The sequence below is a fragment of the Diadema antillarum genome, unplaced genomic scaffold (assembly GCF_040938485.1).
Source record: "Diadema antillarum isolate AM-2024a unplaced genomic scaffold, OU_Dant_1.0 seq00001425_RagTag, whole genome shotgun sequence".
Lineage (NCBI taxonomy): Eukaryota > Metazoa > Echinodermata > Echinoidea > Diadematoida > Diadematidae > Diadema > Diadema antillarum.
Window position 1 is genome coordinate 210,775 of NW_027272177.1, and position 27,146 is coordinate 237,920.

Consider the following 27,146-nt stretch of genomic DNA (forward strand, 5'->3'; position numbering starts at 1 on the left):
TCAATACTCTGACGAGCTCGACTGCGGTCGATTGGACCGCAGGGCAACCTTCCACATCGGCGTGTACTCCGTGCTCGTTGTCCGGCCCGTCGTGTTCGTGCGGTGAGCCCGTCGACTCGCCGTCGTGCTGGCGCTCGTCAGGCCGATGGTGTCCGGCCTTCGCTTGCGAGAGCGACAGCACACACACGTGGAGAAGGCCATGCGGAATTCCCGTCGAAATTTGACTGTGTGTGCAATAATGATGGACAATAATGACGCGACAGTCGAGTATACCAAGTACACCCATGTGTATGACGCTTGCGGTAGGCATTAGAAAGACGCAAACCGTGATATCGTAGGGTAAAATGTTTAGGACAGCTTTTACCAACAACAACAACAAAAATCAAAATGACCTTGCAGCAAAAGTAGGAAGAATTGTTTTTTTACGTCAATGATTATCACTATCATCGTCGGTTTAAGTGGTGCTTTTAGACAACTTGTCATAATTATTATTTAAATGACAATACATGAATACTGGTATGAATGTCCATGATAAAGAGTAATGATTAAATTGGTACCGTAATGTTTCGTCTATCAAACGATTATAATCTTCTCTCAGATAATCTATGCTGTTCTCCATGTTCATTAAAAATCAACTATCAACTGAGAAAAGACTCCCACTTCGATACTCCGAGCGATATTTTTGTTCGTTTTTACTTTTTTTGTCTAAACGTAGAATAGTAGTGTCCGTTTTAACCACACGCTTTTTAATTATTGTTCGCAACTCCATGCATAACTATTTCAAAGCAGCCAGCTGCAAAATACAACAAAATTCGTTTATATTTGCTTATCAGAAACTGTCCTATGTTATCAGAAAACTGTCCCTCTTGTAAAAGGTTTATAAGAAAATGTGAATTTTATGTAAGTGGACTGGTCTATTCTCTTTTGCTTTTGTTGTTGTTGTTGTTGTCGTCTTTGTTTCATGACAAATATGGTTAATCCTTAATCCATTAATTATGATTTACATCTGTTAGCTATTGCGCATAGTACGAAATAGCAACACATGCTTTCTAGTAATTTCAAGCATATTTTCCAATTCTGGTTGTGCATTTCATGTGGGTGCTCTACAAAACTCCCTAAATGAGAATATACCAGTTTACTATAACCAAATTTTTCTACACCTTTATAACAAAGACATTTCCAGAAAACCATATAGCTTGCCTAAGGTTTGCCAGGAGTTGTTCGACCTATACATGTATATTTCAACAACTTATCAATGCACAGAGTGCATTCAAAATAACAAAATTTATAGAGTATGTACAAATGTCTGGATAAACTTATTATTTTGACCCATCATACGAAAAAAAACTATGAATATGAATATACTAGTAGGCCTCTATTACATTCAGCATTAACGGGGGAGGGGGGGGGGGGAAGGGGAGGGGCATATCTAACGATACCAGTAGCTACAATGTTGTGGTTTATGCACTGACATATCAAGCATCTGACTCATTGCATAACACACTGGATCAGTTGTTCTTCTATTCAAGAAGTCCTCTATAATGGCCGATATTATTATAAGTTACAGTGTTTACAAATCGACATTTACGCCCGTATGGCGAACTTCTTTAAGCTGTGTTTACACCAAGTCAGGCACGGGTCACGGAAAGGGGTTTTGGTAAAAATGGTGCACCAAAAAGGAACCATGTCTGCTTCTGTTACAATATCACTTCCCCGCAGAAAATGTTGCTACAAAATTAATCTTCTACCAGTGATTTTTTTTTTTTTTTTTTTTGCCGTTGATTTCGACATAAGAATAACATTTTGGGGGATTTTGTACCGAATTACTGATTCTTTTTAACCGAACAACACAGTGAATTCTCTCGGCGTACCATAAAAAAAAAACATAACAGACAAACAAAACACGGCCCATCGCCCGTGCCGTGCTCGGTGTAAACGCGCCATTAGAGGGCTCATAGGGGTAAATATTTCCCCATAGAGAAGTGTGTTAAAATTAAAAATTCAACAAATTCTGTAAAACAGCTGGGAGAAATGAGGTGTTTCATCTTCACTAACCTCGATAAGTCAGCTATACCCTTTCACCCATCAAATTTCCAAGGGGGTTCTTTAGCTCAAACTCTGTCCAAGGGTTCGCAAAGCCAGACTACGAGTTCTTTTCACTAAATCACCTATTTTCTGTACATGTACCCAATCAAAATAGTCCCTTCAAATTATATGAGAAAAACTTTTATCTTCCAACCAAAATGCAGTTTGTAGAGAGGAATTCATGCTCAATATCTGCAGCTATTCAATTTTTTTGCCAAATTGCACTTCTGATTTTTAACTATGTTTTTCTTCAATTATTTTAGAAATTCCATTATATTTACAGGTGTCAGCCCTATACTTACCACTGAGGAAGTTGTAGATAAAAGGGTTGATGGCGCTGTTGATGTATAAGAGGAGGTGCGAGGCGAGAAAGCTCAAGTGAACCCGCGTTCTATGCGCAACATCGTGGGTATTTGTATCCATCAGACCAAAGTGCCTAAAATTTAATGATAAAATGGAGACAGCACACAAAACTAATCATCTCCATACATTTACACAGAGAAAGTTTCGATTTTATCGCAGAAATATGGTAATTGTACTTGTGCGTAATATATTTACATTATCAGATTTACATATATCATATCATATCATATATCTAATCATATTGAATATCATTCAATACTTTCCTGGCAGCTGATGGGAGATATCTGTACGATATGTGCCCAAGGAACAAAATCAAAACCCAGTCAGTCAAACGCATCCATGGGTAATATCATTATTCCTAATGGGGTGTTATAGATATGACAGGCAGATTCGTAAATGTTTTATTACAGTTTGGTGGATGGAAATGAAAAGTGGGTTTTCACAGTAACCACTTCAAGATTATAATCGATTATTGAAGTAACATTGCAGTTTTCCATTTAAAAATTGACTCCTCAAGAGTAAAATCATGTATTATGAAAAAAAAACTTGTCCCATTTTATTACTACTGGAACAAATTTGTGGCGCTCTAAGCTCGGTCATTACATCAATTCCAGTTACCCGTTTTCTGAATTTATTATTCAATCCTTTGTATTCGTGTTAGGTTTGATAAATAGTTCTCTGAACTTATAGTTCTCTGAACTTTATGTCATTATCATACCTAGTATTACCAAACAAGCTAGAGACGAAATTTCCAAGGCTTTAGCTATCTAAAGAGCCAAAGTGAAGGGTAAGGACGCATAGAATCTTTTTTTTTTCTATTAATCTATTTATTCACAACATCTCTTAAAAGGTATGTTCCTTTCATTCATCATTTGCTGATACCAAGCAAACCTGCTTTTTAAAGAAGCCTTGTATGAGTGTTCGATAAATAGACTTTAGAATAAAGAAAAAACAAAAAAAAACAAAATGTATTGAGTAATTACAAAGTACTTTCCGAATGCATTGGTCATGTCCAAAAGATGTAAACTATACCGCGAGTGCGAAATGTGTACCAGCGGAGTGTTACGCAAATTAACTGAACGCAATACAGAAACAAAAGCGAAAACTTTGCAATCGAGTTTGGCAAACTAAAGTCAGACAAACGATGAATAACCATGATTATGATTTCTACATAAGCATAATTGAACGTATGAGATGAATGAGCAACGACTGGAAATGTTTAGAGCTTAACAGATATTGCTGTAGTTAGTATATCATCGTCTTGAGCAACAACTAAAACATCAATGATTTATTGCCCCTGATACAGCATAATATGCTGTCGTAGTGTTTCAGAATAACATTTCCACCATTTCTTTTTGTCATGGGGAAACGATGTGTCAGTACTACGATTTCGTAAAACATACTGCTAATCGCCTCCTGAACGGTAATAATTATGTTTAACATATTCCTTTAAAAAAGAGAGAAAAAGTGAGAGGGGGGAGAAGAAGAAGAAGAAGAAGAAGAAGAAGAAGAAGAAGGAGGAGGAGGAGGAGGAGGAGGAGGAGAAGACGAAGAAGAAATACGCGAGCAGGATTCGAACCTACGACCTCCTGATCTCCGGAGAGGCGTCATCTCCGCTAGACCACCGAGCTTCCGCCCGTTAGCAATTTCATGTTCTAATCCTTAAAGCATGCAGGCCGGGGGTACTTTTTATCACGGCTACTACTAAAACACTGATCAATTCAGTGCTTATTTACGTCGATGTATAGGGCAATTTGTCAATCAGTTGCAATGAAAACAATCTTTACGGAAGAATTTCATGAATTTGAATAAGAAGAAATATGAAAAATGGAATTTAAGGGAAAGGTAGAGAAAAAAAGAGAGGAAATAAAGCAAACTAAGAACAATCACGAAGAAAAAAAAAAGAAAGCAGGGGAAAAAAGAAAAATTAATAACTCGGCTTGTACTGTACCTGATAGTATTTGTGACATTAATGGGCAGGTAGCACACTGCAAAGATGAAAGCTACGACGATTAGCATACGGGCCACTTTGCGGCGAGATGCGATCTGGGTCTCGGTACCCGTCTTCACCGCTCCCGGCTTAGTGGCGCCGCCCTCGGAGGCGGCCCAGTTGGCTGACTGGTTGCCGCCTGACTCGCTGGGCTTCGTGCGACTTGTTTCTTCCGTAGGGATCGCCGACCAAAGACGGATGCACACCTGTTGATTGGTCAAAATCGGTCCGGAATACATCTGGGCCCCGTTGCATAAAAGTTACGATCAAACGCAAGTCAAGAAGATCAAACGTAAGTCCCAAATGCTCCATTCTGATTGGTTGAAAATCAAGTTGCGTATGATTTTCTTGACATGCGTGGGATCATAACTTTTATGCAACAGGGCCCTGGCCTTATAGCAAAGAACCCTTCATGGCTTTTAACATTGTAAAACATTCTAAAACTCTACACTATGCGCGCGTACGAAATAAAACCAGTAAAATAAAGTGAAAATCTTTAAGAGGAAATGAAACCCAAATATGTATTATGTTCACTGAGAGACTGCAGAAATTGACGATAATCGGTAAATGCCTTCAAAGACATCTGCCCGCCCCTCTCCCCCAAATTACTCACACACAGTTATTCTGTAACAGGCTTGTAAGGCTTCATTTCCATGTCAGTTTACTGTCTTTTTGGTACGAAAAAAAAAGTGATGGGGCTAGGCCAGTTCATTTTATTAACTGTCAGGAAACCTTTGGTGAGGGTACATTGTATGTAATTACTTGATACGCAGTGTGCAATAAAATCGATAAAAGGCGTAATTTACCATTCTGATCAGTTCTATTCGTCACCTTCCCCCCCCCCCCCCATGTTCTACCCGAATTTTGGGTAAAGTTGGTCTGCTTAACAAGATGCGTAACGAAGCGACGAGTCGCTCCGACACGGTCATCGTTGACGTTGGTCAAGTTTTGGTGGCTCACACCAATACCCAATGCCCTTCTTTGTGGTCACACATATCTAGTGCAGAGCGGTTTGAGCTAGATAGAAAAACAACCGGCTGCTTTGATCTTGTGGATCATACATTTTTTTTTTCCTTTGGCAAGAATCTTTTTTTTTATTTGTCCATTACTACTCACCTCTTTGAGGTTAGCTGCCACAACGATACCTTCGCAGCACGTTGTTTACCCTCACCTCAATGTTTTAGAATTGGCATAATCAGATACTGCTCTTGTATAACATCAACCCATATGTAACAAGACTTTTCATTCAATGCGCCCACTAAGCTTCATCTACGGTTTTCGTTTTCAAATCACCGAATACGCCAAATCCTGTTTTACCTATTCGCATTTCAATAAATTGATATAGTGCTTTGCAGCTTACATCTTTACACAATAAATCGATTATTATTACAGGACATAAGGGCCCGAATTCACGAAGGTGGTACAAATGAAACCATGGTTTAAACCATGGACAAAAACCATGGAGCGCCAAGTGTCGCACGGAATATTTCGTTACGAAATTGGTCATATCGTCGACAAAATGACCGTTTCGTTAACGAAATTATCATTTCGTGGACGAAATGTTCATTTAGTGACAAAATGTTGTCATTCCGTTCCAAAATAATCATTTCATCGACGAAATGACTAATTTCGTAAGGAAATATTCCTTGCGACAATTGGCGCTCCATGGTTTTTGTCCATGGTTTAAACCATATGGTTTCATTGGTATCACCTTTGGGAATTCGGGCCATTATGGAAATGTCATTCGGATCAGTGATTTTGAGTTAATAAACGATGCTGTTTCTAGTGTGATTAGAAGAGTTAAAACATCATTACTTCGTTATTCGCTGGGTCATTCATTTTCCTGTTTCATCCATTCATTAAGTCAGCTATTCATTCATTTACTCACTCACTCATTCACCGAATCGTCCATCATCAGTCTTTCCTTCACTCAACTGATTTATTCATAATGATTCATTAGGTGAGTCTCTAATTCACTCAATCAGTCAATAAGGTGTTCCCTTTTCGTTCATCCTATGAGTTTTCATTCGACTATTCATTCATTTATTCATCCATACACTTACATGACTTATTTAAGCCATTAATTCATTTATTAATCCATTCATTCATTAATTGATTGATTGATTCATTTATTCATTCATACACTATTAACCCATTGATTCATTCATTAATCCATTCATGCATTGATTTATTGATTGATTCATTCATTCATTTATGCAATCATCCATGCAATCAATCCTTCATGCATTCATTCATGCATTCATTCATGCATTCAGTCATGCATTAATTCACTCACCTTAGCATAAGCCACAGTTATGATGCAAAGAGGAGCGAGATAGGTGAATATGACAATCCCAACGTAGTAGACTTTTTGCAGCATAGAGCCCTGCCACTTCATCTGTTCAAGGAAGATAAAAGATAATACAATTAAGACTTTGTCCAGACGCAAATATTATTTTGTTTTACTTATGATCCTAGTTCTATACTCTTCAGCATGTCACGGTGATTATGACGATCAATTGTGATCATTATGCCTGTACCAAACGGGGCAGGGAGACTGTTTCCCCCGCAGAATTCTTTTAGACTTTTTGACCAGTCAATGAGAAAATCACGCAACAATTAGAATATTTAGTTTGTGCGTTAATTTTTTAGTGTTTCCTAATCACATTTCTTGTTATCTTCGTGTGGATATACATATGAATATCTGTCACCATTCACTGTGCCTTTCACTTTGTCATTGCAGGTAAACGCTATTCATCTCAGTCGACTTTGTACACAGAGGACACACGCGCGAACTAAGAGGTGACAGATACCACTATTTAGCCAATGAAATTTGCCCTGACAAGCTTACGATATCATTTATCAAAATCGATGCTAATCACAAAGAAGGTAAATTGTCTGTGTTGGTGATAACTATTATATTGATGGAAATAGCTTATTACTGATAATTACAACAATGAGAATAGTTAGGATGTAATCATGAAACAACAGCTTGAAAACTTTTCTCTCTTTTTTTGTATGTACCTCATAGCATTTCGCAAGCCACGGTTCCAGGTTGAATTCGAGGATGTATTCTTGATTTTGGAATTCCATAACCACTGCCTGTAATTTAAGATGATATAAAATGACAATGACAAAATTGAAAACATAAAGTGGTTAAGGGTATCAAAAACATATCAAACAATTTACTTAAAAGCGTTGCTCTATTCAAATACCACTAGAGCACATCATCAATTTACTGTGAAAAAGCTTATGTTGTCCCGGTGTTGAAAAAGACGACCCCGCATCCCTTTCCAACTCAGACCTATGCTTTATTTTCGCCATTTTCAAAAAAATCTTGATTAAAACTTGTATATCAGGACAAACACCATTTTTCATGTTAAAAAAACCAAATATTTATACATATATATATATATATATATATATATATATATATGTCCAAAGATGAAAAATTGTGTTAGCTGACGCATGCACAATTTGGCTCTCGTGAGAAACATACATCTACGCATCAGCTATAATATCCTGTCCACAATATGTATCCCCCATTGATCAGCACGGTCATACCGCTGATATATGTTTCTATAGAATTCTCCAAGGACTTAGAAATAATTAATCACGAAGTACTCTTACATAAACTGTATTAATGTAGGATATTTAGGGTCTGCGGGAAAGGCTTGAAGTGGTATGATAGTAACCATATACACCAGTATGTTAGTCACCAGTCATTGTGAATGACGGTGCTTCTTTCTTGAAGTCTATCGAATGTGGCATTCAACAAGCTTTTCTATTAGGATCCCATGCGGCATGCTTTTTCAATGACATTTCTTGCTTATCGCAAGTTTCACAGTTCATTACATTCGCTGACGACTCTAGCTTTTTTTACTCACAGAAAGTCCAATATAATATACTCCTCAGTTCCATTATCCATAATGAACTCTTCCTCTTAAACAATTGGATCCCATTCTCCCTAAACTTGCCCCCCCCCCTAAAAAACAGAAAAAAGAAAACGAAACAAAAAAATTTAAGTAATTCGACATTCTGATTGAAAACCTTGCTGGTGTGATAATACATTTTACTGCGAATAGTACTATAGATTAGTCCGTTTTAGGACTCTATGTATAAGAGCGTCGAAATTATACAACTCATCAAAACTATGTATAAAATAAACGTGTGTCAAGGATTGTAAGAGTAACTGTTACTTACAGACTCAATGTATTTCTTCACAAATATATCGTTTGTAGTGATGTATTTGACCATATTATCTTGCTTGAGAAGAATTTCGAGCAAAATTCATGGTCGCAATTACTGAGCTCACACGGTTCCCTTCCTTTCGAAAGGCAAAATATGTACAGTTAGATATTCCTAGCATTTTGATTTTGGGGCTGTTAATGTATAAATGTGACTCTGCGCCACAAACCAACAAAAAGTCGACAGATATGGAATTTAAGCGTATAGGGCAGATACTGAAAGAGCAGACTTCAAGTTTAACTCAATTCAAATGGACTCTCCTATTAAACCAGTCAAAATATCGGGGGGGGGGGGGGGTAAGCACACTGTCTAGAAAACTGTATACTGAAAAAGGAGGCTCAGAGGTGTATAGAGTCCATTTAAGCGCTCAATCCTTCTACACAGTGCTCTTTGCATTGAATGAGACACAAAAAAAGATGTAAAACTCTTAAGCAGCAACAATGAAAGATTATCACGCTAGACTGATATTGAGCATACTCTATTCATACATTTCCTGATCATAATTCATACCAACTTTCAAAACAGTAGAATCATCTTTTCATTTTTATAAGCATTGAAAGTGAAGAGTGTGTACAGCGTTTTTAAGAAATGAAATGGGGAATGTAAGATAAACCTAATCACACTATTCTAAAAAATCATTTTCTAGAAAAAAATTCTAAGACATAATCTCTCTATGGTTGTATGATACCAAACTTTAAAATAATGAAAAAAAGAATAATTGCTCTTTCAGAAAAATGTGAAATACTCAAGATTGCCTACATAGGTTGACCCGTTTCACCTTTTTGAGTCCTCATGTAGAATCAGGGTGTGCGACCTTTTGTTGGATTTGTGATGTCACAAACAGAAATGATCTACCATTAGTGAAAAAAAGCTTACTGAATAAGAAAAGCACTCTAAATCACGATGCCTCCATTAGACAAAAGAATCAACATATTATCCATCCATTCCCTCTTTTTCCCATGAAAATTGAAACAACATCTCCATTTCGATTCATCATTGCCGTGTTTTGACATGCAAATGAGACAAAAATTAATGATCATTGTTACACATCACCTGAGGCAAAATTGCAATGACGGACCAGATCCATATTAGACAGATGATGATGACCGTTCGGGAGGCTCTGATACGGAATTTGAGGGGATGACATATTACCAGGTATCGATCGGCAGCTATCGCAGTGAGGGTGTAGATCGATACACAGGCTGCCACGTGCTGTATGGTAAGACGAAAGAATGACATGAAATTCTTATAGGAAAATGAGACATTGTGTTGCATACAGAGGCATTCCCATTTAAAAGCCAACACGCACACACACACATACACACAAAAAGACACGCATACACGCAAAAAAAACCAACACATTTTTTGATAGGCACGCTTAAAAGAGAAACAGAGAGGGAGATACAGAGAGACAGACAGACAGACATGACACATGAACATACCCAACACACTTATACATGATATTCAAGATTCATATCAATATTTAGAATAGACAAGCCTTCATCCTGAATCTCCTTGTCTGGAAAAATTAGAAGTACTCACCATGATCACACACTCATATCTAGCTATTTCATTGGATTTTCTTGATTACTTAAGTCCGTTACTATGTTTAACTCAATGAGTAAAGTTGATGAAAACATTATGGTTTTTATATTGCGAAAAAGTGAGGTACCTTTCACCATAATTTATGTTCAAAAAGAAAACTCCTATACCTCATGGGACACTATGGCATAATAGATAAGATACTTTACACTTGAACATGGAGGTAACGAGTTCGAATTTTACCGTAACAACTCTCGTTCTTGAACGGTATGTTGGCTGTGTCCCTCTTTACGTGGAGGTGAGTATATTTGATGTAAGCCACAAGCTCTACACCTGCGAGTAATACAGCCTAAAGAATATACAGTCCACGAGTCATACTGTCCAGGAATCATACAGCCCAAGACTTATGGAGCTCACGAATCATACCGCCCACGAGCGAGAAACAAATTGAACAAGGCCCACGAACTCGACATCAAGTAAAATGGGTCTACGAGCTAAACGGTCCAAGGGCTAGACACTAGGCAAATAAGGCCCACGAGCTCAACGCCAGACCCCCCAAAAGGGATAAATAAATAAATTTTAAAAAGGCCCATGAGCTCAACATCCAAATCCCGGGGCTTAATTTACGTAATGTCGAGCTCGTAGTCCTTCATTGCCAAGCCCTGAGCTCGTGGGCCTATTTTCCCTTTTGTCTATAACTCGTGGGCCTGCTTTACTAAGTGTTTAGCTAGTGGGTCTATATACTTAATGTCTAGCTCATGGACTGCATGACTCGCGGGCTGTATGAATCGTAGGTGTATGAAGAATGACTTGGTTTTTTTTTTCTTCTTTTAATGACCAGCTCGTGGGCTGCATGACTCGTGGGTGTCAAGCTGTGGGCTGATCCCTCTAGATCGGGTACGTGGAAACGCTGAGGTATAGTGCATCTGCAAGGTCATTAAAGGTAGAGCAGTTGCAACACTGTCAGAGAAGGTTTTCCTTTAGGGGTTCAAGAACCATGCATGGTGTACCGTGTTGGTATAGTTGTCTCCGTGTCTCAAGTGTCTTACCCGATATCATTTTGAAGACATAATAGCGATCAGCATGTCATGACATTGCTAATAGATTTCACGCGACACAAGGATGCCACTCGATTGTTTCTCCGGATGTGTTGCCACGAAAGATGCGGAAAGCGTTATCCCCGATGCCACAGTGCGAGACCAAAAACATCTATTTTGTTACCTCTTCATCCCTCCCTTTTCCATCCGGGGCCAAACATCAGAAACTCTAATGACTTCTGAAAGCGAATTCCTGTGAACTCTATTCGGATTCTCGTCAAATTAAGGAGCGACGAGTACGTCGCTTCGCTTAGCTATCTCTCCCAATTTCTCACCTGTCTGCTCGTAATACTTGTTGCAACAAAAAAAAAAAATGAAGAGAAAGGAGGACGAGTGATTACAAATACGTTTTTATAATTCTTTGTCATCGAATTATTGAGCCAAAACATGAAATAGGATGAGCGATACTCTTAAACAACAATACGCTGACAGTTCATCGAGCTTATAAGTTTTTCTTATTCCTTATAGGACGACTATAAGAGAAGATGATATAACTCAAACGGTTTGCTATTAGGTGAAACGATTGACCATTTATTGATTACATAGACTCGTCTATATAACAGACACTAATTTCATGTAATCGATGCAGCGATTCGATGTAGACAAAATCAAAAACAAAAACGAGCAAACAAATCATCTACAAACTCGTTGCAATGGCCAAGTAAGATGAAGTGAGAAGTTTAAGCGATGGTTGGTTAACGATTGTGCAATTGTTGTATAATTTTGTCTGTGTGCAGTGATTAGAGACGCGTGCATCGAATAGTTATATTACATCATATAATATATAACACATGGTACATCATATTATGTAATATATATTATATAATACGTAATATATATTATATGATAAGTAATATATAATATATAATATAGTCATGACCTCAAGACAATGTAAAAACAAAGAAGAATATTTGCTGTTACCCAAATAATGAGGCATAGGTGACCCGGGAATGACGTAAAGGGAGCTATTTGCAAGTTGTGGTAGGAAGGGAGGGGGAATCAAAGGACCGGGGCGGAGGGGAGTCAGGTAGCGAAATACAAGAATGATGTAAGACAATCTCAGTATACGCCATCCCCGAGAAATCATCCCAAGGGTTTATCGCATCCATCTCATTGCCACCTCAGTCGAGTCCTCAACTCGCTTTTCCCGCTTTTTTATGTCGAGATTGGCTTGGAAGAGTAGCACCACTGAGTCGTATTTTAGGAGGAAAAAAAAGAGATGGATTGTTACCAATTGGTTTGATGGCGTCTCGTGAGATTTCAAAGAAAGGCTCGGAAAAGGTGTAGAAATAACGTGCAAAACAGAAAGAGCACCGGCGAAAACAAGATCATGCTCAAGCAGAAAGAACCAAAGTTCCTTTCTGCTTAAAGAAATTTTGTAATGTTACCGCCAGTTGACCGCCATAGCTAGATAAGAAAACTACAACAGATCATCCTATCATGTCACTGGACTGATATACGAAGTAAATATAGAGAGAATTCCGCATTTTTTTCATTTTTCAGCATAATGAAAGACAGCTTGACTTACCTCTTTTTATAGAGGCAGGTGGGTATAATAAAATATCCCTTATTGTATGTCGGTTATGAATCTAAGGCATGTGTACTTCATATAAAATACCAACGTTTCTTGAATTCTTGTCACACTTTCTTTTCAGTATTGAATTTGAGGTGTGTGTACTCCACATGAAATGTGAAATTTTCTGGAATTCTCTGCATTTTCATATCGTCACACTACTGTGACAATACTTATGGCGCAGTATTATCATCCAGCTTATTGGAACACACATGCATTGGATAAAACTGTCAGACTTTTAAACGAATTGTCCGATTTACATCATGCTTTACTGATGTATTCTTCTGGTGTTTATGTGCTCATCGATTCCATTGGAGAAGAATTTCCCTTTAGTTACAGAGAAATACCATTCTCTCACTTTTTCTTACTTCATGCATTTGCTTTATCGGTTTTTAGGCAGATTCACATCACTGAATATAATATATCAAAACAATAATATACATCTGAGTTGTATCTATTTGTGAATCTAAATGATTTCTCAACCATTTTCTTTGGCGGTCACGTACATTTCAGGCACTGACTATCATTGGGTCCACGACCACTTTTCTGCTGAACATTTCTTAAACTTAATATTCGTTATTATGGGAGGTATATCTATATTTTGAGAAAAAAACAATAATCATTGCAATATATCGTTTCATTGACATTCCGTGTTATTTTGTATTCTGTTGTAAAATTATATAAATCTTTGATACAATTGAACACAGTGGCGTTTGGAACAAGATTTTAGTTTAAGATTTAAGACAGGTTAAAATCCATGTTTTTATAAATTAAGCTCTTAGATTACCTACAATTCAAGAAAGAGCCCTTTAAAAGCTAGAAACTAAAAATTAGAGAACTAGAGGGGAGTTTTATTTTGTTTTGTTTTGGTTTTTGCTATTGTTTTGGTTTTATTTTGTTTTTTTCTTATTCTTCTCCTTACATGAAATGTAACTGTAATTCGCACTATTGAATTGCAGCAAACCAGTGGTAAGCTTTCGTCTCCATTCATACATGTTGACCGCCGCAATACCACATGTTAGCACGGGCAGTTAACGTCATATAATTCACTTAGCCCCGACCTGGGCACGAGGCTGCGCCTGCGGCAACCTCGCCTCGCAGCCGCTTTACGCTATAGTGATCACGTACGAGAGCGAAAAGTACAAGGGCAGCACGTTCCTTGGCACAAACACGTCAGACAAAACTGGGCTCTTCTTAATATAAACTACACGTATCCAGGCATTCTTGTAAAAGTTGGTTCCTGCCGATATATTTTCTCTATTCTTTGTATTTTCAATTTTTTTCTTACTTCTTATAACCAGATAACAGATCAACTGAATCGTGTACTTCACTACATTCGGCGGAATAACTCGTTAAAGTTTACAGGAAAAATGAAGAATAAAATACAAAATACTAAAATCAGGTTAAAGTTGAGGGAAATTTGAATCCAGATGTCTGCTAGATGATAAAGGCAACGATACCTTGCAAAAAAAAACAAACAACAACAAACAAACAAACATTATACCACGCTGGATCGTTAATAACTCCGAAATCACAACTATCAAAGAAATGTAACTTTGATAATGAAATTGAATACACAAGTATGTATACATGTGTTTGGGTTTTTGTGTGCATTTCTTCACAATCTAATTTTAGTCATAGTAGTCATAGTAAATTTGTCTGATACCTTCTTTTTTTCTTTCTTTACTTGGGAATTATATGGATGCACGAAGAAAAACTACGTAGACTTATATATAGGCATAGAAATACTTTTACGAGTTCGACCAAGGTGGAGGAGCCTGCTAGTAGGTCCCCTACCGCCTTCGTTCGACAAGCAAGACAAAATCAAAATTTATTCGTTTCTTCTGTATCAATCAATCATATTTTGTTTCTTTTAATCTGTCTATCTTTCAGACTCTATTTCTCTCTCATTATACTGTCCTTTTTCTTTCTCCGTTTTGAAGTCTTGAAAACCTTACACGGAAGATACTTTATAATTCCGAAAATATGTACATTTGATGTATCAAAATCTACATATTCTGCTTGTTCGTTTTTTTCTTCCCTTTTTTCAACACGTCAGAACGAATTATGGAAGGGAAGACAAAAACAATGCCTCTAGATTTTACCGATGGGAGCAATTACCTTTCCTAAAAAGACTTCATATTTTTCATCCCAAATTAGTTTCTTTCCGCGATCTCTCATCCAACCAACATCCTGTTTCCCCCGTATCCATGTACTAGGCCCTACTTGTAGGGTCAGGGAGGTGGCTACCCTGGTTGGATTAACCGTATAGGCGAAAGACTCCCAACATCTCTTTTTTTTTTTCTTTCTTTCTTTCTTTCTTTCTTTCATTTTCTTTCTTTTTCTGCCTTTCTTTCTTTTCGCCAGGAAGGATGCAACTAAAGAGGTAGACCTTCCATCTTCACTCGAGTTTCCCCACCTTAAGATGCCCCCGGAAAAGTCCCGTGCGACCCATTCTCCGGCTTCAACGATTGAACATCCGAATGTAAAGGCGTGAAGCAAAACATCGCTCTGGATTATAATGTGTCAATTGGAGAATGACCGGACGACGAAATATCACATATTCCTGAGAGCTTCAAGAAAGAAAGGAAAAAAAGGCTGATTTTTATCTCTAACGGATCCTTTAGTTTCAGATTGTTCTTATTGTGCTGTACTGCGCTTTCATTGAGAAGGCTTTCGGTTCGAGCCTCTCATTACTTCACTCAATTAACCCTGTAACAATCTGTCTAATTAAGCTCTTGAGTATGGGACAATACTTATATAATCATGCATACATTACGAGGTCATCCCACTAGACAGCCACCCACGAGTCATACAGCCCAAGAGTTCGACATTGAAAACAGGTCCATGAGTCATACAGCTCACGAGTCATACAGCCCAGGAGTTCGACATTAGGCAAATAAAGCCCATGAGTTCGACACTAGGTAAAAAAAGGCCACGAGCTCGACTGATATACAACACGGGGCTTAATGTGTCGGTCTCGTGGGCCTTGTTAGCTTAGTATCCATGGGCGGATCCAGAAAATCTGTAAAGGGGGGGGGGGCGTGACTAATATTTCTGGTGCCACTTCCGGGTTTCGTTTCATTTTTTTCTCTTTATTTCTTTTGTCTTTAACGAAAAATAAAGGGGGGCGTGCGCCGGTTGCGCCCCCCTCTGGATCCGCCACTGGTATCGATCTAATGGGCTGTATATGACTCGTGGGCTGTATGACTCGTGGATGTCGGTCTCGTGACGTGCACCCACATACACAGGCTCCACGTTAGCGGTGGCCCGGTGGCCCGAGGCCACTAAAAATTGATGCTGGGCCCCCAACTTTCCTAAAAGGTTATCGTGTAGTGGCCTGATTGAGCAGCTTTGATTCAAAAGGAATTTTTATATCATTTCCTTTTACTTCGGGTCATCAAAATGTCAAATGCAACCCCCTGATATATAAGTATACGCAAATGTATTATGAATCTAAATATATGATGTCAATATTCATAGGTAAAGAAACCCCTCAAAAAGTCCTGTAATTTCAATTTGATTTATCACATTTTCTCAGGAATATATAATTTCATTCAAATGTGACGTCATAAGAAAGCCCGACTATTTTTTTTTTTTTTTTACAAATGACAACTCACTTGTTCATATTACGCATTCCTGGAATGCACAATAAAACAGGAAGTATGAAGAAGAGTCGAATTAGAAATAAAAGCAACTGTGTTAAATATGTCAAGCAGTATAATGCCCATTTGGTTTGTCTTTTGAGGGAAGGCATGTGATTGAAAAGAATGCATTGTGAAGTTATCATTGGATTCCAGGCTTCATCCACAAATTAAAAACTGCAGTAGTATCTGAAGATTGAAATTAAATATAAAGGTTGATCAAACAATCATCTAATTTTATGAAAAAGGAGTTTTTGAAAGTGCACACATTTCAGCATTACCTATTCCAGTTGGTCTTTCTTTTCATCGAAAAAGTCCATTATCAATAGCAAAAATATTTTTGCTACTTTTCACTTTTGATCTGTGCCCATACTCAGCTGTTTTGCTCATATTCCAGAAACACCCAATAATAGCAAGTTAGATGTTATCTTTAAAGGTAATTAATCACACTTTCTCACGATGTTATATTCAATGACGATAATGAGAAATACGATATATCAGGCTTTGATATTGCAGAACGTACTTTGAGGGGCTTGTAAATACTTATACATAATATACACACACAGCAAGTGGAGTAGACGTTGTATGTGTCTACAAAATGTAAATAGAATTCAATGTACGATTGCATAGATCTTGAAGTCAACACAACGATCCACTGTAATCTAACCTGGGTAGCTTCTTCTGTGTAATCAATGCTTTCCCATTATCAACATCCATCAAAGTAATAGGATATAAGCACGATTTGCTTAAACTTGATTTAAATATTTCAGTACCACTGCATCTAAAATCCCATTGCTATTTTCACAGTAACCTTGTCTATTAGTATGGGAGGTTTAATACGGAACTACAAGGGTGCAGATACCAAGTAGAGTTCTAACTCAAGACTAAAAGTTGTTTGAATAAATCAAGAATTATCCACAATTTGTACCAATGGGCCCTGTGTTCAATATTACTCTAATCCCTGATGGTCTTTGCCGAAAAATGGATGACTTGGGCTTTAAAGCAAGGCTGGAAGTATCATTACGCGTAGGTCAACACAGCGCAGGGGGCTTTAAGGCGGAAACTAAATCAGTGCATGGAACATGTGAGACAGGGAGGGAGATGGGAAGAGGGGGAAGTATGTTACCCTAAAGCCGCTTCTACAGGGTGACAGCTAGTGCAGAAAGGGAGTTTTTTTCTTATTGGTGCAGAAAGAATGCGTGACAGGTGAGACATAATGAAGCGTTCTAACTTTAAATGACTTCTACCGCCCACTTTAAAACTACCTCCCTACATCCTAATTCTCGCGAGGTCTCGCTTCTACCACATGCACATGATTTCACTTTTCTCCAGTTAAAATTCTATCCCTTCAATTGCATTTCGGGGAAATCCGGTCGTCACTTCCGTACACATTAAAACTTGTGTAAAAGACCTTATATATATCCTGAGTCTTTGTTATTTATGTACCCCTTCAAGAGACACATATCACTTTAATTAGTAATCACGATCCTTTTATTTCTGACACAACTTAATGTTTTTATTCTATTGCGGTAGAGTAGGGGTAAATCTATTGATTTCTTGGAGCTATCAGCATGAACCTCTTTTTTCTTTAAGGATATAAAAGATTGCATAATTCATATCATATTTTTGTCGCGTTCGTTAGAGGTTGTACATCGTATTTTTGTATGTTTATTTGTTTGTTTGTTCGCTCTAATTTGACTAACAATTAAAAGTGTAGAAACAAATCTAATTTCTTCAGAAAAAAAGGGAATTCCCCACTCTCATAACGTTGCATGGTTTGCTAAATCACCCCTATTCTAACCCCCTGTCTTTCATTCTGGCCTTCTCTCACTCCTCCCCTCTTTCTTTCTTTCTTTCTTTCTTTCTTTCTTTCTTTCTTTCTTTCTTTCTTTCTTTCTTTCTATCTCGTTCTAATTCTTGTCCGATCCTGTCTACCTGAGTCAATATATCTTTTCCCACTCTATATAGGTGCCTCCCAGGTAATTATTTATCATCCGCATTTCCGTCTGTTTCCTGTGTCGCAGCGTGCAATATTTACTTTGTATGTCACCGCTGTGTTGATAGTGGGTAAACAAATCCAGAACGAATGTTTCATCACGTGATTTTATGCATGCCGAAATGTTTTTAATCAATCCATTTACATGTGACGATACAAAGCAGGATGTGTAAGAAAATCATAATTATCAGCATGGTCGTTATCCTGGAACTATATACAATCATATATTGAGCTCTGGTTAATTGGCGTGCGAATGAAACCGGTCATTGTATCATCTAAGTAGAAGTATTTGATTACAAACTTTGACTCTTTTCTTCTTGTTGTGACATCCCACCTAACCCTCCATCCACCCCTCCCCTTCCCCCTCTTCTCCCCGGAGATCGTTTTGATTTAAGCCATGGTGACAATTCCAGAAATTGCTCTGCTTCGCGATGGGATTTATGATCTTCGCGTTTCACTTTCAAAATATCAGCGCGGTGGAACGGATTTACGACCAATAATTGATCACTGAACTCATGCACATCCTATATGGTCTACGGGGTTCTGGATCGTGAAGCCAGCGATCCCCTATTGCAACCAGCAACACTGTTAATCAAACTGCTAATATGGTAGTTTGAAACAAAAAAAAAAAGAAAATCAGAACACAAACACACACACACATATACACCCTTGTACATTATTATGTATCTGTATTCATAAACACACTGCGTGCAAATAGTGTATACATATCTATTACTATATATATATATATATATATATATATATATGTGTGTGTGTGTGTGTGTGTGTGTGTGTGTGTGTATCAATGTGAATATGTAACAATGTGTTGAAATAAAATGGTAAATTAAGTTTCACTGCCTTTTGCTCATAAAAGCAATGAAATAAAGCACAGCACAAACAACATAAAAAATAATGAGTTGATATCTTCTGAAGACGAAAATATGTACCGCGCTTTCTTTTCACATTTTGTTGTCTGCCAGCAGACTGTGCCCTGCAATGCAATTGCGCGGCCGTGGCCTGAATAGAGACACAATGCACTATGGGGCGTCATCATTTTTATATCGCTCCAGTATCATAATACTGGAAGACTGGTCGGAGGCTACGGTTTTACGGAGGCGCGTCTATTGAGGTGTCGACGAAATGATAAATGGTCAGCGGACTTTCAGAGCCGTTAGCCAAGCTAACACTCGCATTCCTAAGTCCCACCCCACCACACTACCTCCCCCTCTCTTTCTTTCTCCCTCTCTCTCTCCCTATCTATATGTATATATGCTATTAGGACTCCAACAACTGCGCAGATGAAGGTGTTGATACTCCAAACAAAGTCATAATGAATTGATTTTTGTCATGTTAAAAGCTCGTGACATATAATGGCACTAAAGTTTCTGTATTATAACAGTGCGCTTATCCCTATCCCAAAGAGTTACTTCAAAATCCTGTAGATAAGTTCAATGTCTCCTGTCTGACAAAAAAGGAACCCCCAATCTGAAAGGGATGTTTTAGTTTTGGTTCAGAAAGGAACTTCACAATTTAACTTTTTTGCGAGATAATTAGAAATTACACCTGAAATGTTAAAGAGCGTAGGATTCTAAGAGGAATTAAACGTTTACTTGATGAAAGTCGGTTTTGAAATGGCCGAGATATCAAAAGCAAAGTAAAATTAAGTGACCTACCTTTCACTAGTACCAATTTGTTCTTTGATATCTCAGCCATTTCAAAAAGAATTTTCATCAAATGAACTCTGAATTCCTCTGCTCTTTCATATTAACATCATGAAGTTTCGTTTTATCTCACAAAAAGTTGGAAACCTGAAACCCCATCTCAATCAAAACTATACCATCCCTTTAAAGGTATATTCAAAAATGATTCTAGTAAATATTTTGTATGTATAGAAATCATTTTACGTCGTAAAATTTCAACACGGCATATCGTGTTATTGTATGAATTTATTTGATTTTTTTCACTCACGTCATTTTGTCCTTCAAAACAAAGAAAAGTACGCTGAACACAAGTCAAATTAAATGAAAAAACAAACAAACAAAAAGTCAAACAAAAAAATGCTTGATATGATAAGAATCTATCAAGCATTGCGCATGTACAGTTTTCAGACTTCTTTCGCATTGTTACGTCACTGCACTGCAAACTTATTGCCCTTTTATGCGATATAATCTTACAATATTTTTTTTCCACCCCGGTCGTGATTCTTTGCACACATTGTTTGCAATGGCGACCTCGTCTTGTCACAATCTCAAGAATAATTCCGCAGTACATGCGGCTCACTGTAACATCATTTATCAATGTAAAAAATTCCAGACATACTAATCCTTCGTGATGCCGTTCACCATGTTCACTAATGCGGGGGACTAATTTCTTCGGTGAATGCGCTTTACGACCAACTAGTTGCGGGCACGCGTCCACTTTCTTACGTAATATTCCGAGGACATTATTGGCGGTAGAAAGGATGGGGAGGGGGTGGGGGAGACTGCTAACCTCTATACATTGCTTCGGTTTGAGGACGCGGGTTCATGGGAGTTTCAAATGGACCAATCTCATAAAGACGCCACTTGTATTCACAGTGACAGCTTTACGGCAGCGAAAATATTTGATATTGTTTTATAGACGGCTTAATGGTTTTCAGGAAGCGCTATGTCTCTCTCTCTCTCTCTCTCTCTCTCTCTCTCACCCTCTCTCTCTTCCTGCACGAGCACAATACACACACAAACACGTGAACAAACGCACACACACATTATACGTACGTATACGTTTGTGTGTATGTATGTACATGTAGGCCTAAATATCAGAAATCATGGTGTTGTGTGCGTATTTACTTTTTATGCAAAAAAAGAATGACAGTAAAATAAGAATATAGTTTCCGACCAAGATACCGTGTATGTTGACTGAATTTCCAATAGTCCAATATCCCCTGTAGATTTCAACTCATTGGCCCGAATTCACGAAGGTGGTACAAACCATGGAGCGCCAAGTGTCGCATGGAATATTTTTTTACGGAATCAGTCATTTCGTCGATGAAATGATTATTTTGTAACGAAATGACAGCATTTTGTAACTACATGAACATTTCGTCCACGAAATGATAATTTCGTTAACGAAACGGTCATTTTGTCGACGAGATGACCAATTTCGTAACGAAATATTCCTTGTGGCACTTGGCACTCCATGGTTTTTGTCCATGGTTCAAACCATGGTTTCATTTGTACCACCTTCGTGAATTTGGGCCAAGGTTTGCCTACATACCCATAATGGTGACTGGATTGTGCTAAAAGGAAAAAAAAAATAGTATGAAAACACGGAAATAAGCCAAGCTATCCATTAAGCCAAAACATTGAAAAATTCAAACCAGAACTCACTGTATATGACGTTTCTGCCCTTAAATGTCCTTTTATTTTTCTTATACAAACGTTAAAGAACTGGCAAATACTGAGGAGATGTAGGAAAGAGATTATGGTACACCTTTGCTTTTAAGTGAGGATTTCTCCCTATTGTTCTCTGTGATGCGTGATGGAACTCGATCGCAGGGCAGATTTCACCAAGCTGGTTTTTGTGGCTTTAATACTCTGTGTTAAATATTCCACCGCGCTTTGCTGTGCTGATGCAAATGCGTCAACATCTAGAAGCGCGATGTGTAAAGTCAAGCGACCCGCGACGCCCAGACAACACGTGACACGAGCTGTGTGCAAGGTATGCCAATTTTGCTGGCTGATTACTGCTAAAGCTGGAATCTAATATTTGTTCTTGTCTCCCATTATCGACATACAACACAATCACATAAGTTGTGACGTGCGTTGCAGAATTGTCTTTGGGGCATCAATGAGCCTCGATAGAACACCAGCAAAAGTCAAGTGATCCGTAACCATGATTACTAACGTGTTTAGCAATAGAGCAAGAGAAGCAGTTTTGTCAATGCCCCAACAACACACATGCTTATACCACACACAGCGAACAAGTTGCAAGCGCACCCTAGCACTGCGTTTTAGGGCGCACACGAATTAGAGTACAGTATATTAAACTGGGCAAGAGCCAGAAGTCATGTCACCATTTTCACGTGACGCTCGTATCATGAAAGTGTGTATATACGCCACTTGAAATAAACAGCTCCGTGTCGTTAAGAAACGAAGAATGTTCACATGCATTTTAATTTCACGAATTTCGCGAGAGCCAAGATTCGCGAAATTAAAATGCACACGAAAGTTCTTGTCTATCCACTACGTACATTGAATGCCAGTGGCAATTCGCGAAAATTTCATGCAGCGAAACAGGTCATCGGCGCCAATTCGCGAAAATTTCATGCCGCGAATATGTCATGTTTTACAGTATGTGGTTCAGCTAGTGATTAAGTGTCAAAAAGACTTGTTAGTTGAATTGTTAGTAAGTGAACTTATTTATTCTTCATGTGTATTATGTATACACTTATCTAATGAGTAATTGAAACTAGACTTGAAGAGCTTGCTATGCTCTCCTTATCAACTTGGTAAAGCAATCAATCATATACAATTCCAATACCCAAGGAAAAGTTGAATTTGAGTCGAGTATGCATAATATTGTATTTGTCTCCCCCCCCCCCCCGTAAAAAAAGGAGTCCTTGTAATGATGATGATGATGACGATGATGCTTATTATTATTATTATCATTATTACTATTATTATTATCATCATCATTATTATTATTATCATGATGACGCTTATTGTTAACATTATTATCATCATCATCATCATCATCATCGTGGCTATTTGTATAACACACAGGTCCACCTTTCGGTGTTCATGGCGCTTCAAAAAAAATAGATGCAGTGTATATCTAAATCAATCCTCGAGCGGTATTGTCCAACATTACAATACTCTCAAAAAGTGGTCTCTCTCTCCCTTACGACAATTTCCAAACTTTGGATCTTGCCAATAACTGATAATATCCACACATCACATTTTGATGAATCCTCGATTTTGATTAGTTGAAATCACGGGCATAATTAAGAAATTGCTCGCGCCGCAGCTTAATTCATAGTACACTATATACAGCCAAACTGCCCTTACATGTCAAACGACCGCCGTCGTAGTACCAAGTCTTGCTGTATTCGAACAAAAATTAAATCTTATTTGCATGATTTGCTTGATGTAAATTGCTGTGCCATGCCAATTGATAATGTCTAGCAATAGCTCCCTGTGTGCAGCGGATCCCTACTAATCTTCCTCTCAGATAGTCCTCCTTACCTTCCTTCTTTCCTTCTTTTTCTTGAAGGACAAGTTCACCTTCATTGTCATGTGGATTGAGTGCATGTAGCAATAATAGTAGAAGACATCACTGAGAGTTTGAAGAAAATCGGACAATCCGTTCAAAAGTTATTAATTTTTGAAGTTTCTGCTCAGTCACGGCTGGATGAAAAGACTACTATAGCTTGTGATGTCACATGTGTACAACTATATAAAGAAAGAATAAAGAAAAATCAACATATTTCCATTTTCTCGCATAACAAAAGAACACTCAACTTCTCTATTTCAGAAGGCAGGGGGAATAATATTACCCTTATCATACGTCAGTAACAAGTCGAAGAAATGTGCACTTTACTAAAAAAAGTAAAGTTTAGTGAAATTCTCTTTTTATTTTCCTTATATCGTTGTACGCATGTGACATCATACACTGTAGTAGTCTTCTCATCCAGCAGTGACTGCGCAGATACTTACAAAAATCATAACTTTTGAACGGATTGTCTGATTTTCCTCAAACTTTCACTGATGTGTTCTACTTATATTGCTGCATTCTCTCAATCCTTATGTATGTGAAGGTGAACTTGTCCTTTAAAGTCTGCCTCTTTCCATTGCCTTTTGATGTTTGTCCTGTCCACGTCTTTGTTTCCCCCGAGCGTATGTGTGCCTGTGTGTGTGCTTCCCTTATTATCTTAAGTTTACGTGAAAATTACATAAAGTGTCCAGAATGCTCCTGTAATTTCGTTCCGTATATAAAACAGATATAGACTGCATTTACTCGGGGCGTTGTTCAGGGGCGGATCCAGGAATTCCGTAAAGGATAGGCGCCTTTGCAAAATCAAAGGAGGGGGCGCATGTACCTCCCCCCCCCCTCCGTTTTTTTCTTTTTATTTCTTTTGTTTTAGCCAAAAATAAAGAGGAGGCGCGCGCCAGGACGCATGCGCCCAACTCTGGATCCGCCACTGTTGTTGATATCATTGTCCTCAGGATCTCAACTCAAGCTTCTCGAGTCATAGCATATGGGGTTGAGATCCTTTGGGAACATAAAATCAAAATCCCCGAAAAGTAGTCCATAATTTTAACATTCCATGTACAACCATCTAGCCTAAGCCGACTCCTCAGGATCATCCCACGAGTGAGACAACCACGGGTAATACGGCTGACGAGCTCGGCACTGAAAAAAAAAGTCCATGAGTCATACACGGAATCATAGAGGCCCACAAACTAGTCACTGGGCGATCAAAGCCCATGAGCTCGACACTAGACATACAAGGCCAACGAGGTTGACACTCGGTGAAAAAGGTCCACGAACTTGACCCTCCATGATTAGCCCGGTGATGTAATGTCGAGGTCGTGGGCCTTATTTGCTTAGTGTCTAACTCGCGGGCCTTGTTTGCCTAGTGTATAGCTCGTGGACAATTATATAGCTCATGATGGGTCTGCTTTACTTGATGTCGAGCTCGTGGGCCTTGTTCACTTTAATGGTGTCTTTCTCGTGGGCTATTAGCCCCAGAGCTGTATAACACGTGGGTTGTATAACTCATGTTCAATATGACTCGTGGGTGTCGCGCTCGTGACGTGCACCCAATTGCTTACCTGAAAGAACGGTATAACTTTACACCCAACTTTGCCCAGCCACCAAGTTTCCGTGACGTCAACAGCTGCGGTCGGTCCAAGACAGAGAAGAGAGACGAGAATGTCCGCCACGCTGAGATTGACGATGTAGTAGTTCGTTACGGTGCGCATGTGCTCGTTTCGCAGGACCGCGTAGCACACCAGCGTATTCCCGCCCAGCGCGAGAAGAAGGATCAGCGCATAGAGGGCAATGATGAACCATTCGTGGGTCTGGGGAACGACCTTTTCCCGCACGAAATCAATGAAATACATGTAGTCACCTGATTCCTGGTAGGTGGAGTTCAGATCCATCGTCACGGACTCGTCCATTGTTCACGATAATTCCTACAAAGGAAGGCAGAAGCGAGATATGGATAGACGATGCAAGTATTCGAACATAATGGAGATTATATTGACAGTGCTGCATAATGACACATGGATAACTTTACTGGTCTTATTGGAGTAGAAGTTTCATTGGCCTGTGTTTTTTTTTTTATTTATTTTTTTGTCCCACCTCAGCTCTCTCTCTCTCTCTCTCTCTCTCTATTCATATGTCCTTATTTTTCTCCCTGTGTTACCACGCAATATGTGTGTTTCTTGAGTCAATTCGTTTCCTGCAGAAAGATCCACAAACAAATCAAGAGGATCGGTAATTTTTAAAAGTTGTTAAATGACTGCTGTAATGACATTGTGTAATTTTTAGTGACTGAACGATGATTCCTGATGTTAAGAACATGAATATGATTAAGCTTTGTTATTTCATTTCATTTATGTCATTACATTTTATTTATCTCCATCATTCGACAAAGGTAAAAGACGCTTGTGACATAGAGCGTAACATGCAAATCAAATTAATGATAACACAAAATATTGATACTATACAAATCAGTACAATACACCTGACAATAAATGATGTAAAATGGAATGTACATAGATATCATTCATATTGCTTGTAAAAAAAAAAACTGTATATACTTAATAGGATTTTTTTTTAATGGATCCGGCAGAAAAAAAAAGTGCACCGAATATTAAAATTTAATAATCATTTCGAAATAATTGTCATTTAGTGCTATATTTACGCAGCGCATATAATTTCTTAACGTACATGGATTTTTTTTTGTAATTATGTAAATTGAATGGCAGTAACATACAGTGTATGCGCATTAGTGTTATTATCATTTTCGAGAAATATAAATTTTTCATATTAGGCTTTCATTTCATTTGAATTTGAAATAAGAAACAAAATACATGAGCAGTATCTTATAATTATATTAACACCTAAAATCTTTTTTAAGTTTAATTGTGTCATATTTCAATTGTGAATTTAGTTTTGCATATGTTATACGATATTACGTACTGTTGATTAAAGGCATAGTTTACCATTTGCAGATAAAACAAAAACCCAGCTTTAGTGCTTCAAAATAGTAATTTATTCTAAAATGTGAGTTAGGGATAGAAATAACCAATGTAAAAAATCGAATCAGTATAATTAATGTTACATGTTCCTAACTATACACAATGGAAACAAAAGTTATAATAAAAATGTTTCTAGACTAAAATAGTAATATCTCCTTTTATTTTAGTCTGTACTGCAAAATTTTCAAATAGTAGGACTTTTTGTGATACAACAGTACTGACCAACACATTTGCATCAAATGTGATATTTCGAGCCTTAGAAATAATCTCTGCTCCCAATGGTAAATTGTACTTTTAAATTAGATGTTTAGATAAAATGTTTAATAAGTACATGTTTGTCTACTCACTTTTAGTTTTAT

The 27,146-nt window shown here is 38.0% G+C and overlaps 1 protein-coding gene across 1 annotated transcript; it reads right to left on the reverse strand.

Annotated features, from left to right (window-relative positions):
• LOC139709288 (orexin receptor type 2-like) lies at positions 1 to 25,701 on the reverse strand. The gene is made up of 6 exons (XM_071621237.1): positions 25,354 to 25,701; positions 9,740 to 9,898; positions 6,735 to 6,836; positions 4,400 to 4,644; positions 2,388 to 2,521; positions 1 to 224 (listed from the first exon to the last, which is right to left on the reverse strand). The coding sequence occupies exons 1-6, from the start codon at positions 25,699 to 25,701 to the stop codon at positions 1 to 3; spliced, it is 1,212 nt and encodes a 403-aa protein (XP_071477338.1).
• Between the last annotated feature and the right edge of the window lie 1,445 nt (positions 25,702 to 27,146).

What these genes read in the sequence shown, in the direction of transcription:
- LOC139709288 (XM_071621237.1), bottom strand. Translation starts at nt 25,701, where the DNA reads ATGGACGAGTCCGTGACGATGGATCTGAACTCCACCTACCAGGAATCA. An exon ending in AAGTTATACCGTTCTTTCAG is followed by an intron (nt 9,899 to 25,353) that starts GTAAGCAATTGG and finishes CTTACCATACAG; the next exon opens with CACGTGGCAGCCTGTGTATC. An exon ending in TAACTGTGGCTTATGCTAAG is followed by an intron (nt 4,645 to 6,734) that starts GTGAGTGAATTA and finishes ACCAATCAACAG; the next exon opens with GTGTGCATCCGTCTTTGGTC.